This window comes from Accipiter gentilis, chromosome 2 (genome assembly GCF_929443795.1).
Source record: "Accipiter gentilis chromosome 2, bAccGen1.1, whole genome shotgun sequence".
NCBI classification, from domain to species: domain Eukaryota; kingdom Metazoa; phylum Chordata; class Aves; order Accipitriformes; family Accipitridae; genus Astur; species Astur gentilis.
In genome coordinates, this window is record NC_064881.1 from 7681847 (window position 1) to 7694751 (window position 12905).

At 33.6% G+C, this 12905-nt stretch overlaps 1 protein-coding gene across 1 annotated transcript in view; it reads right to left on the bottom strand.

Annotated features, from left to right (window-relative positions):
- The window catches only part of CCDC178 (coiled-coil domain containing 178), a 178879-nt gene extending 166387 nt beyond the window's left edge, over positions 1 to 12492 (bottom strand). The window contains exons 1-6 of the mRNA XM_049825896.1: positions 12435 to 12492; positions 10406 to 10533; positions 7721 to 7755; positions 5090 to 5184; positions 3534 to 3734; positions 422 to 642 (exon numbers count right to left, since the gene is read on the bottom strand). Coding sequence (XP_049681853.1) covers positions 422 to 642; positions 3534 to 3734; positions 5090 to 5184; positions 7721 to 7755; positions 10406 to 10533; positions 12435 to 12492 — 738 coding nt within the window. The remainder of the gene's footprint in view (positions 1 to 421; positions 643 to 3533; positions 3735 to 5089; positions 5185 to 7720; positions 7756 to 10405; positions 10534 to 12434) is intronic.
- Positions 12493 to 12905: the final 413 nt, after the last annotated feature.

The window sequence follows — 12905 nt, forward strand, 5'->3', positions numbered from 1 at the left end:
TGTACATCAGCATTTAAAAATAATTAAAACTTACAGACATTTTTTTGACACCTTCTAACATCTCCATATACTGGAACAGACATTGACATCTGTGAGAAATCTGAGAAGAATCTATGCAAATATCAGATATGTACCTTCTACTTTTCCCGTGAAAAATCCCACACGAAATCAACTTTAAAAGTTAGAATTACATTCCATATATGCTTAAGAGACATTTACTAAAGGCCAACAGCATTATCCTTCCTGGATTCTGCCAGCACTGAGTGTCTGTATTTAGCACTATGGGCACACAATTCACAGTCTTTGTGTACAAAATTTAAAACAGACCGGTATTTCCAAAAGACTGCTATTCTCTGAAAGGGTATGCACCTATGTAGTGGAAAGGCTCTAAAAGAAACATCTTCACATTGTTTGTACTCACCTTTTCATAAGCCAGTAACACATCCTTCACAGCTTCACCCTCTAGATTTATCTTTTCTTCCAGCAGAGGGCTGTGTTTCTTCATGAAGTCTATATCCTCCTGAATCTTTCTGTTGACTGTTTCTGTCTTAAGTATTTGGTTTTGTACCTGCCACAGCTGATGGCTTTTACAATCAAAATGCCATTGTAGCTCCAAGGTATCTTGAACACACGTTTCATATTCTGTTAAAAACATAATTAGCATCACAAAATGTGAGTAACTGAGTGACGCCATGAATACCTAGTGAGATTGCGAATTATGTTGTCATAATACTAAGTCTAAGACTTGCAAAATTTTGCTGTAAACTGCTCTGAAGGCCAAAAGAGGACATTGGTTACAAAAGACATCACCAAATACTGCATTAGCAGGGGAACTGTTTTTAAACATAATTCAAGCAAATCTTCAAAGCAAGGGGTGATTTTGTTTTTGTGAAGGATATTAAAACATCTAGTCCTAAGGCATATCTAGAGGAGGCTACTGTAACACAAGAACAGCTCTACTAAGCTTCCTAGTCTCCAGTATGTGGATGCAGAGGAAGAACATGGCAAGTATAAATCCCACATCCTTTTAATATGCCAACTATTTTCAGTTCAGGGACACTTCCTGAACTAAATGTGGCTTCAAGAAAGCGAAACTAAAGGTACAAACTTAAACTCAACAAACAAAACACATTCGTGTTGCCACACAGAAGTACGTCAGTCTTAATTCAGTTTGCTGCATTTACTTTTCTGACTTTGGCATAAATTTCCTATGGGTCTTTACAAGAAAATATGTGACTAGACCACTGGTTGCTGAATGACATATATTTTATTTTGTTTGGAAAAAAAAAAGCTTATTAGAGATGGTGTCCTGCAGCAGCTGATGCTCTATATCAAGAAATTATTGGTATGAAACTAGGGAAAGAAAAGTAAGATTATGAGATAAGAAAAAAATCAGAAAAAGTCTCAAGAGCAGTAAACTTTGCCATAAATTTGAGACAGAGAAGCACATTTTACTGAGAAAAAAAGGCTCTCTAGCTCTGAGAAGTAGTTGTGGAATATTCAGTGCAATCCCTTAACAGTTGATAAATTTTGCTGTGTTAACAAGACATAAATCACAAATTTACAAAATTATTAATTGCTACTAAAAGTTAGACACATTATATGAGTAAGTGGCTTTTCTACATCATGCAAAGTGATACCTAACATTAATAAGAATAAAATGTGTTTACATTACATTTTTGTTATACTTCAGAGAAGGTAATTTCTGAAGATAGTTATGTCACTGCAATTACCTGAGTGTGCTACAGGACACAGATGCAGCAGGAGCTAGCAATAATGGAAATCAAGGGAAGTCTGAAGAAATAACAGGATTCAGTGTCTACTCTGAACGGGTCATGCAAACTCTTAATTAAGAATCTCCTGGGTTTGTAATACTTAGATTAGGGATAATTATAACATCCCTGAGGGTATTTTCCCCTTATCCTCAATTCCATTTCAGCATAATTTTTGTCTTATAGATAATACTATGAAAAGTTATAATCCTGAAAATTACAAATTTACTCCAAGGACACAATGTCATCCTGACATAGCCCACTGATAAATCAAGGAAGAACAAGAGTTGATTAATATTCACAGCCAAACTTCATGTTGGTTTATTTTGCCTTTTTTTTTTCTTTTTTAAATGCTGTACCATTGCACATATTAACAGAATTGAAAATGTGTTAATTATGTTCCACTATTCCAAACTTTTGATATTTATAGAGAATGCTAAACAGTAAAGTAAAAGCAATAGGAATGTATAGCAACACGCAAAAATGATTTACAGCTGCATCACTGTAAGTACGTACATAAAAAAGTAAAAAGTAATATCTCTGCAGCTCAAATCCTGAGCTACTGTGCTGAAGAATGAAGACTATATTATCAACCTTCTCCTCTTACAGTTCTTCTGTAAAATTGACCTTTCAGTTGGCACAGGATTTTCTCCTGAAAGCAGTTTCTAACCTATCAATGAATTTTAATTCTGATTCTTTATTCAGCCTCCTCCTCTGTTTTCAGGGCATCATAAGTTGTCCTTTAGAGGCAACTGCTTTTAAAGAAAGCAATCTCTGCAAAGTGGTAACACCTTAACGTATGTTGCTAGTTTGCAAGTCAGGAGTTAGCCATTGGCTAAAATAAACAAACAAACATGCATTTTTCTCATATATTGTTAGGGATGTGCACTATTTGAGATTTTGCCTTCTGGGGGGTGAGGGGGGGAAGAGAGAGTGGAAAAAGAAGTATTTGGGACAAACAACTCCTGGCTTGCCTCCATTATACGCTGATTTTCACTCAGTGCTTACCCATCAGTAAACACAGTTATGGAAGACTCTTGCACTGTCACCACACTCTGGATTGTGAGGTATTTGTCAAAGATCTCAGGATAATGTGCACCAGAATATGCACTAGAGTACCAACTGTTATTTTACATCCAGGAGCCTACTGTTACAAATTATGGAACTTTCCTATAAGTTTGGGTTCAGATGGTACCTGCTTCTGACCATGAGTCAGAAGACAAACAGCAAACAGCTGCTAAGTAGCTGTTTTGGTTCTTTTTTTTCTTTCATTCTATTCTGTAGAGGCCAGTTCATCACAAAAGAAAATAATAAATGTGCTTAGAGTCTGGCATTTCAAGGAGACCTATAAATGGTTATGTCAAACAATTCCTACTAAAGGTATAAGTACATTATTCAAGTTTATCACATTTTAATTTTTCTCCAAACAATTTTTTTTTTTATTTGTGGTCTAATCTGTGGTTTAACTCAATGCATTATTTTATAATTCTGTTTCAGCCTCTCACTCCTTGCCCCAAACTGAGTATTTATTATCATCTTAAGAGTGTCTTGTCTATTCTTATGCTATTTCTCAAACAATGCTGAACATTCCATAGTACTTTCCGTATCTTTTTCCAGATATATATTCAAGCACACCAAATTCAGAAGAGCAAATATTGTGCTCCTGTTATAGCAAACACAACTATAGTCTTATCATAATTCTTGTTCTTGGTAAAGAACTGACCGAAAAATAACAAATATTCTTAGTTTCAATACCAATACCTTTTTGCACGGCTGCAGGGAGCTGCTGAAGCCTCCAAAGTGACATACAATCAATTTTCATGCCAAGCTTTTTCCTTCGCTGTTTCTCCAACTCCAAAGCTTTTTCTGCCTCCTCACGATCAGCCTCCAGCCGCTTAATTAGCTCAGTAACTTCCAATAGCAAAGCTTCTGTTTCCTGCTTCAAGGTTAATGTCTTGCCGTCTTTAAAAATACATTAAAAAAAACTTCTTATGAAAGCTTAATCATATGCTCTTTATTCAAGCTTCATTCTCAACACAAAGTTGGCCTGTTCACATGTATCACAGTAAGCACAACTGGTTACATTTCTGTCTTTAAAAATACATTATAATTATTTCTTATGAAGGCTTAAACATACACTCTTTATTCCAGCTTCTTTCTCAATATAAAGGTAGCCTCTTCACATCATCAAGGTAAGCACAAGTGGTTACAAACAAAACTTTCATGTTCAATAGCATTTTCCTCCAGCTTATTTCCAATACAGAGTGCAACAAAAATGTATTAATATAGATAGTACAAACTTTTCATCTTTGCCTCATTGCTTGGGTAAGAATCATCCAAATAACAGTACAAGTTCCTGATTATCACAATTTTTAAAGAATACTTATTTCATTTATTTTCCTAAGTAAGTGTCAATGACTTCATTAAAGTCTTTGGAGTTCTAAGAATATTCAGTGTAATATCTCAACTGCACTGTTTTACTCGTGATACACACATCATTATTTAAGTCTGTGAAATCTGGCTATCAAATATGTCTCAGATATTTGTTTTGATAAAAGAGTCTTTGAGGTCATCATCCATTGTCCTGATCTATAAAAAATGGGAATTATATAAGTTACAGAGTCCAAGACATTCCCATTTTGGTTCCACAGTCAATAATTCCCCAAATTATTTTGATTAAAAACTGCAAGCACTGAAAAGAAGGACAAATACTTAAAATCCGGAGTGAAATTTTGGCTTCACTGCCATCAACAGAAATTTTATCACACAATTTACTGCAGACAGGATTGCCTCAGGCTAGCAGTACTTAAAAGGTTGCACATTGCCTTAAAAAAAATTGCACACAATCTCTTTTAATACTTAAAACTTAATTAAAAAATGTATAATCTGAGTAAAGATGCAAACTGTAAAAAACAGAACTCTACGTTGCGAGTATGTTATGAATACCCTGTAACAGCAATGCAGTTATTTGTTTACAGAAACTAAATAAAAAAAAAATAATCTAGAATTTCCAACAACCAATATAACTAGCTTAGCTGCTTCAAATCCTAGATGGGTTAAAATACAGTATGAATCTAAATACAGAAATGTAAATTATCTTCTTGCAAACAGGATGATTTAATAGTACTTAATATAACATTTAAAATGTATGTGTCTTTCAGCAAGACAGATGATACACACAGATTTCAAAGGATACTCACATCATTTACATAAGACAGAGCAGGCAACGAGCAACCATTATTACAAATGCAAAGTATATATTAAATAAGGGTAAGTAACTTTTACCACTCAAACTGAGTATTGTGAAATATTTTTACCTTCACAAGATACATCAGCTTCTTTAAAATCCAACTTAGTGGATAATGATAACCAGGTATCTTCAATAGATTCAGGACTGACATGTTTTGTCACCCTGTAGATAAAAGCCACCGTCACTAAAAAATTTTAGACTGAATTTATATTAGTATTGTTAAGTAAATATTACTTTCACTAAGTCAAAATTTTCTTTCTCGAATCTTACACATTTAAATGCTGTCTAGTTAAATGGAATAATTGAAAGTCATACAGAAGAACTATTAATTGTGCAATTCCCATATAAATGCTTTTCTCATATTTCTTTGCAGAAATACAAGAAACCAATTTCTTTTCATAATGTACTTATATAGATCTTCAATTTTTGTCATCATACCCAAGGATATGTCAAAGAGAAACTGTTGTAGAATGCTGTTACTCTTTCCAAATTCTGAACATACAGGAGCAATATATGCTATACTTTCCAGACTCTTCTAAGCAACAGTGCAGACAGATACATTGCCACTGCAGGTCAGATGAAGTTTCAGTTTTATCAGTTTAAGGGAAGTCATCATTTGAGGGTCAACAATGAAAAAAAAATAATTTTAAGATACAAAGGAAAAAAAAAATCAAGGCATAAGGCTAATCAATTTCCAACAGACAAGTTTTTGAAATCTGGGAGACTCAAAAGCAGAGATGAGGAGGGCTTCAATAAAATGAAATCAGGACAAATTTAACCTCCAAGTGAGAGGGGGAAAGAAGTAACACAAGCAGTCAAAGAAGAACTCATGTGAACTTAAGAAGCTCATTAGCCTCCTGGAGTTGAGAACAAGGGGAGGAAGGATAACCACCACACGCTTATGCCCACACGTGTGGTTAAATATTCTTTAAGCACTCAAGGTCCTTCATATGCAGCTAAGATGAAATGAAATCTGCAGTCACAGTGTTACATCACACATACATGTATAATGTGAATGTATATATTTGAAAGAACTCCACAAAAAAGTTCCTTTTCCATGACGAAATAACAGACAAAAAGCCTATGCCAAAAACAGATGGAAAGAAGTGTTATTGAAGCCTTAGATCTATCGAAAATACATCTAAAGTACAGGGAATAGAAAAAAAATTCTGTGCAGTAATGGAAAACAGTAAGACATGGAACAGGAAAACTGGGACCTGGTGATGGAAGAGATATCAAATTAGATATAGAAACAAGAGTTTAATAAATAGGAGTTGGATAAGTAGGCAAACAAAAAATAACTCAATAGATGTATCTGACATGAAGTAAAAATACACAGGGAAATACAGGGTTTGTTGAGCAAAACAGCCAGGACAACAAGCTCAGTGCATGAGATACATCCTCCTCTTCAAACCCCTCTTTTAATCTTTGTAACTAGAATTACATCATAAAGTAGCCTGCATCATGAATAATACAATTTACAGTCCCACATTCAGACTTATTTTGTGTACTTTCTGCGTACTTGGTTTTGAAATATACTTGGGTTGTGTTGTATTGTATTGTACTGTATCCTAGGCTTAGGAAAATTCTAAGTTCTTTAGTGTATTTCAAAATACATGCAGCCAATATGTAAAATTTAGAAAAAACATGCATGAGTTTTAAGATTTAAAATTACATTTTAAAGCTACATTTTAAAGCTACATTTTAAATTTATAAACTTAACTCTGTATATATTCTAGATATCTCTAGCACAAACATATCTAGAAAAAACAAATCTTCAACTTGTAATTTTTAATTTAGGAGTTATGTTCTGTTTTGATTTTAACAAGCATCCTCTCTTGCTCTCTAACTTTAAAGATACATAGTTGCAAACACTATAGTGTGATTCAAGGAAATTTTGTCACTGAAACACACAAAAGTTTTTTGAACTAAACATAAGTAGCTGGCAAACTACACTGAAAACACAAATGTGATGCATATAATAGGAATCTTAACAGTATGAAGTATAGGAAAACCAGGAAGGAAAAAAAATGAAAAAAATCTTGTTTTTTTTCCCCCCATCTCATTACAACATGTGATGAAGAAATGGCTGTTTCATTCAAACTTTTTTCCCCCTCCCTCTTTTAATTACTCGGCTCCCTGTGTCTAGCCAAGCTGAAATGAGAGTAAATTTGACCCTCTATGCAAATTCAGAAAATTGTACACAGTATTTAGACAACTTCACAAAGATCAGAGTAAGTATGCAGAAACATTCAAAATGCTTATACATCATGTTCTAACCCAAAACTTAAAGAAACAAGAGCTTAAAATAAGTACCCTTACTCATATTTAGGCACCAGAGTTAATTAGTAGAATTGGCACAATTTCAGAAGTATCAATAACTGAACAACTGTTACCCACAGAAATTCATCACTTAGGTTGATTCCGAGACCTGCGATAATCTTGAATGGTTGAAAATTAAACAGTGAGTAGGAAAGATATGAGAAATTCTCCATAAACACTTTTGGTCTGCTGAAGTAAATAGATCCTGCTGACACTAAGAATGCTTGTTTTAGATGCATTCTACGTTACAGAAGAACTTGGTAAACTCTACAGTTCACAGAGCAGACTTTATAGCCAGACTAACATCTCATCAAATAATTACCTGACATTAAAACAAATGCATTATTTTGTATGAGTTTGTATGTACGATTCTTACCGTGGTATTTTCTCCTCCTTAAACACATAACCATACTGCAAAAGCAAAACATAAACTCCGTTATACATCTCAGACGTTATACACTTTTTCTGTTTCCTAACAAAAAGCATAATAGGCCAGTGAATTTTGTATCATAAGAGGATCTAATTAGTGTACATACAGATCAATGCTTTTTAACATTTTAAAATAATTACAAAGTTTTTGAATTCCTAAAAACTATGCATCTTCAAACCGTTGGTAATAAAACCCAGTTTTTGTACGTACAAGTTATGCATTATTCAATTTTGTAGAATGTTTTTTAAATATCCCTTAATATTGTTAATTGTAGTTTCACTCTTAACTTCTGTACTTTGTTTTAAATCTCAAAATTAGAGCAGAGATTCTGTCTGAACTTCACGTGCTTTTTCTTCATTAGGGCTATGTCTACAACAGTAAATTAAACACTGTCAGGGAATTTTTTTGGGCCCAGATACTTGATCACCTATACCATTAAACTGTTACTAAATCTTACTGGTACAACCTGCAGTAAGAGAAATTAACATATTCCCAAACCATTTCCAAGCACAGTTCAGGAACCGGAAAGGGTCAGGGACCATTCCTCAAAAGCAGTGTGTATAATGTCTATCCTGATTTGGAGGGTAAGAATTTAACAGTATAGATATGAGGTTTTCCATGTCAACTGGACACATTGCTGGTAATATTTAACTTACTAGCAGAGGTGTAAATAAATTCATATACAGACAAGTAAAATCCAAACTCCCTGTATTCTTAGTATAGTCATTTCAGTACATATGCCTAATTTTGATTCTTAAAAGCATTACTGAAATACTCATATTATAGCAACCCCACCTTTTCTCCTCTTAACTCACAGTTATAATATCACTGTCTAAAGGCCTCAGACTATTTTGAATCTCTATATATTAACAAGAATTTAGAAGAGATGTGGAAAATATGCACAGGACTTACGGAAACAATTTAAGCTAACATTAAAATGAATAAACATCTGGACATGTCAATGCTTATCCATCTAATTCATGTATATTGATGAAAAAATTATGACATTAAAATAATTTCACTGTTCTCACATTATTTTAAATAAAGGTGAATGAGGCAATATAAAATTTCCTATCAAATTAATGTCTATACTGTAAATCAAGATATGACTGTAGATCACGCGGCTCGGATTCTTCTAGTATCTATACTGCAGTTGCAGAAATCTCCCCGCAGAGTATTTAACAGCGTCCTGGTTTCAGCGGGGATAGAGTTAATTGTCTTCCTAGTAGCTGGTACAGTGCTATGTTTTTGAGTTTAGTATGAGAAGAATGTTGATAACACATTGATGTTTTCAGTTGTTGCTAAGTAATGTTTAGCCTAAAGTCAAGGATTTTTCAGCTTCTCAACCCCAGCCAGCGAGAAAGCTGGAGGGGCACAAGAAGTTGGCACAGGACACAGCCAGGGCAGCTGACCCAAACTGGCCAACGGTGTATTCCATACCATGGGAGCTAGTCCCATCTAGTATAGGAACTGGGGAGTGGGGGGAATCACTGGCTTGGGGACTAACGGGGCGTCGATTGGTGGGTGGTAAGCAATTGCCCTGCGCATCATTTGTACATTCCAATCCTTTCATTATTGCTGTTGTCATTTTACTAGTGTTATCATTATCATTATTAGTTTCTTCTTTTCTGCTCTATTAAACTGTTCTTATCTCAACCCACAAGTTCTACTATTTCCTGATTTTCTCCCCCATCCCACTGTGTGTGGTGGGAAGTGAGTGAGCAGCTGCATGGTGCTTACTTGCTGGCTGGGGTTAAACCACGACAAACAGCGTTTGCGGAATACTAATCTAAGATAGTTTTCCTGATGTGCTACTAAGACGACATTATTGTCAGTATTAGAGATAAATTATTTAAATATAACTTGTCTGTGCAAGCAGTGATCAGATCTTCTTACTGCAGTGTAGACATATGCAAAATTTATTAACATTTGGAAAACACTTCTCCAGTAAAAGTGAATTATTTAAATGATACTAATCATGTTCTCAAAGAAGTTAATGGGAAGATTTTACTATACTTTATAATGGTATATATTTCATTCTTTCTTCATCAACCTACCCATTTTTTTAGCTTCCCTTTATTCTTGTTTCTATTCACACAAAATCTACGTAAGGTAGGAAAACATCACACACTGCTAGAGATAAAAACCATAACATTTTCAAATTCATGTCTCTCAATATGAGAGTAAAGAAACTTTTTAATCAAGGAATTGTTAAGTACTGTTCAGGAAAAGAACATTGCTTACTATAAATGGCAGAAAATGGCACACAGCTCAATTTGACTATCTACTCAAGATTAGTATAAAAAACTGTTTTGTAGACAATCAATATCATTGAAGCAACTTGACTCTGTGTGCATCTGAATCATCATATACAAATTTACTAATCTTTATGATATATTGATGTTACATTATGATATTGTGGTATATGGATTTCAGTAAGATAGTCTGATTTGCCAAAACTGTTAAACAGATGAAAAACACATCATGACTAGTAAAATGAACCTCCTGGGCAGTATTTTGGAGAGTACATACGACATGAAGTTAATTTTTTATAAAAACCAACATAGTAATTCTATATAAAATATACTTGTTCCTAAAAAATCACTTGGCCATTTTCAACTGTAAATGTACCTGTTGAAAGTATTTCTCTATCTTTAATTCTAACTCCTGAATGTGATGAATAGCTTTGTTAATGCACGGTAATGGAGTATTTACAAAAGCACAGCTACGTTGCCTCGTGGTGATCCACTCATTTTTATCTGGAGAAAGAGAATACAGAAGGCTGCTAAACTTCATGTGTGGCCTGATACCAGATTTTCTCATACCTGATTTTCTCTCTTTAATTTGGAACTTCCTAAGCTTTGGTCTTGAAATTGACTAAGAAAATGGAACAGCTACATCAATTACTATGCACACTTTTTGCACAAAATGTTATCCCTTTTTAATACAATCATCTCAAATACAAGGAGGGAGATTAAAAAATGCTTGAAAAATATGAAGGAATAATTTCAAAGAGATGAGATATGATAAAGGGGGCTAGAGTCAAAATATAATTTGCTATAACTAATTTTACATAATTAATCCCAAATGAATCAAGTTTGATGATTTTACACTAGTCCTCAGCAAGGATTTTGTCCAAACAGAGAAAATAGTATCAGAACCCAAAAAGGCAAAGGTGGCAGCTACTAGAGAAATACCCAGAGCAAAACAGAAAAGGTCACAGGGCCTTAGAAGCAAGTTTGACTACTGTTATGTATACAATACTTAGTTCCAGCAAATGTTTGCTTCAACCTTATGAAGGGATGAAGTTCCAGAACAGTAGTTCCCGTGCTGGGAATTCAAAGCTACTTGACATAAATTAACTGTTTTACGAGAACACGCGGACTTCACAATTATGTTCTCTTTAAAATCTGTTAGCCTTATAACCACATAAATAAACGATACTTTGGCACACTATTGAATGTTAACTATTTAATTAATACACAGAATGGGAATCTGACTGCAAAGGTCACTAATAAAAGGTGTCAGGAACCAGAACAAGACACTGAAACCTAGCAGTAGAGCTATTAAAAAGTCTAAGAAGCTGTCCTACAAACATGAAACATTAACCTAATTATGTTCAGGGGGATACAATGCTTTAATGTGCCTTGGAGATGAACCAAAAATAACAATAAAAGTAATAGGGATTAAATTGTAAAATTGAACTAGACAACCTTCATATACAGTCTGTGGATTTGTTGCTTTGCTTTTTTTTAAAGAATAATCTTAGTGTCTTAAAGTGTCAGACTAAAACATTAAAAGTCTGTATGTTATATAAGGCTCTTTTAACTTAACTTTATCATAAACGTCCTTACTGGAATGGAAAAGATGATTTGCAGGATTTTATTTGAAAAGACAGCCCACTAAAATGGATATCAAAACCTATTTCATAGTATCTTGCTCTGTCTGTTTCTAGAGCCAGAAACCTTCACAGGATGCCTACACAGCACAATCCTAAGAAAGCATATATAGACTTTGCACCTTTCTTGTACTCTGAAGCACAACACAAAAGTTCAGATTTTGAGACCAACATGACTTTAATTTCACTTAGTTGCTTCTACTGTTATTATCCTTACATTTTACTAAATTACCATTAATGTTGTAAAAATTATGTTTATTTTCTTTACATCACTAATGCAAATAACAATACAGCCATTTAAAAAAAATATTTATATTTTGAACAGCTTTAATAAAAAAAGATTACTCTCTTACTGCTTTGGTCTTCCTTGGTAAATGCAAACATTTTTACATGCAAGTCTTTTAGTCCCTTTTACAAAGCAAGCTAGAAATATAACTCAGTGAGAAAGTGGAATTATTTACATTTTCTTAAAATCTGAAAATTAAATTTAAATTACAAGTGAAATACAGCCAATTTTGTTTTAGATAGAAACTGAACTACCATTAGAGGATGGACTGAAACCAGTAAGTCAATTACTGACACTCGAAGTCTACAAATGCATCATCTGTATCAAAGTTTTTCAAGCAGTGTCAGAGATAAGAACCAAGAAAGAGGACTAGTGTTATATAATATTACAAATAAAAAATTATTTCTTATGTCTTAAATTTAAGCCCTTCATTAAACTATTTGAAAACTGTATAATAGAAGACATATCTGACATACCTTGGGATAGATCATTACTGTCCTTAGAAGAACAGGAAAATGACTGTGTTTTAAACATTATTGCTGGTAGCCTAATGATTAGAAAAATAATAAAACACATACATATATACATACATATACACATTTTAAAAACACTTATTTTCATCAGCAAAAATTGTATTCCATCAGTGATATATCTTCAGTATTTTTAAAGGTTAGTAAAGCCATTTTCACTTTTCCTACTAAGGGAAAAGCAGCAGCTAAAGAGTTGATGTCATTACAAATCACACAATGGGTCCTATTTAAGTAATGAAATCACAGTTAAAAAGCAAATAAATAAAAAAAAAGACAACCAAATTTCAACATATGTGACTTGGCTTTTTAAATTATACAGGTTATTTTGGATCCTATCATGACAGTGGTAACCAACACTAACTGGAAAAATGTGAAAAACAAAATGGATAACCTATAAGATGAATTTTAATCAAGAAA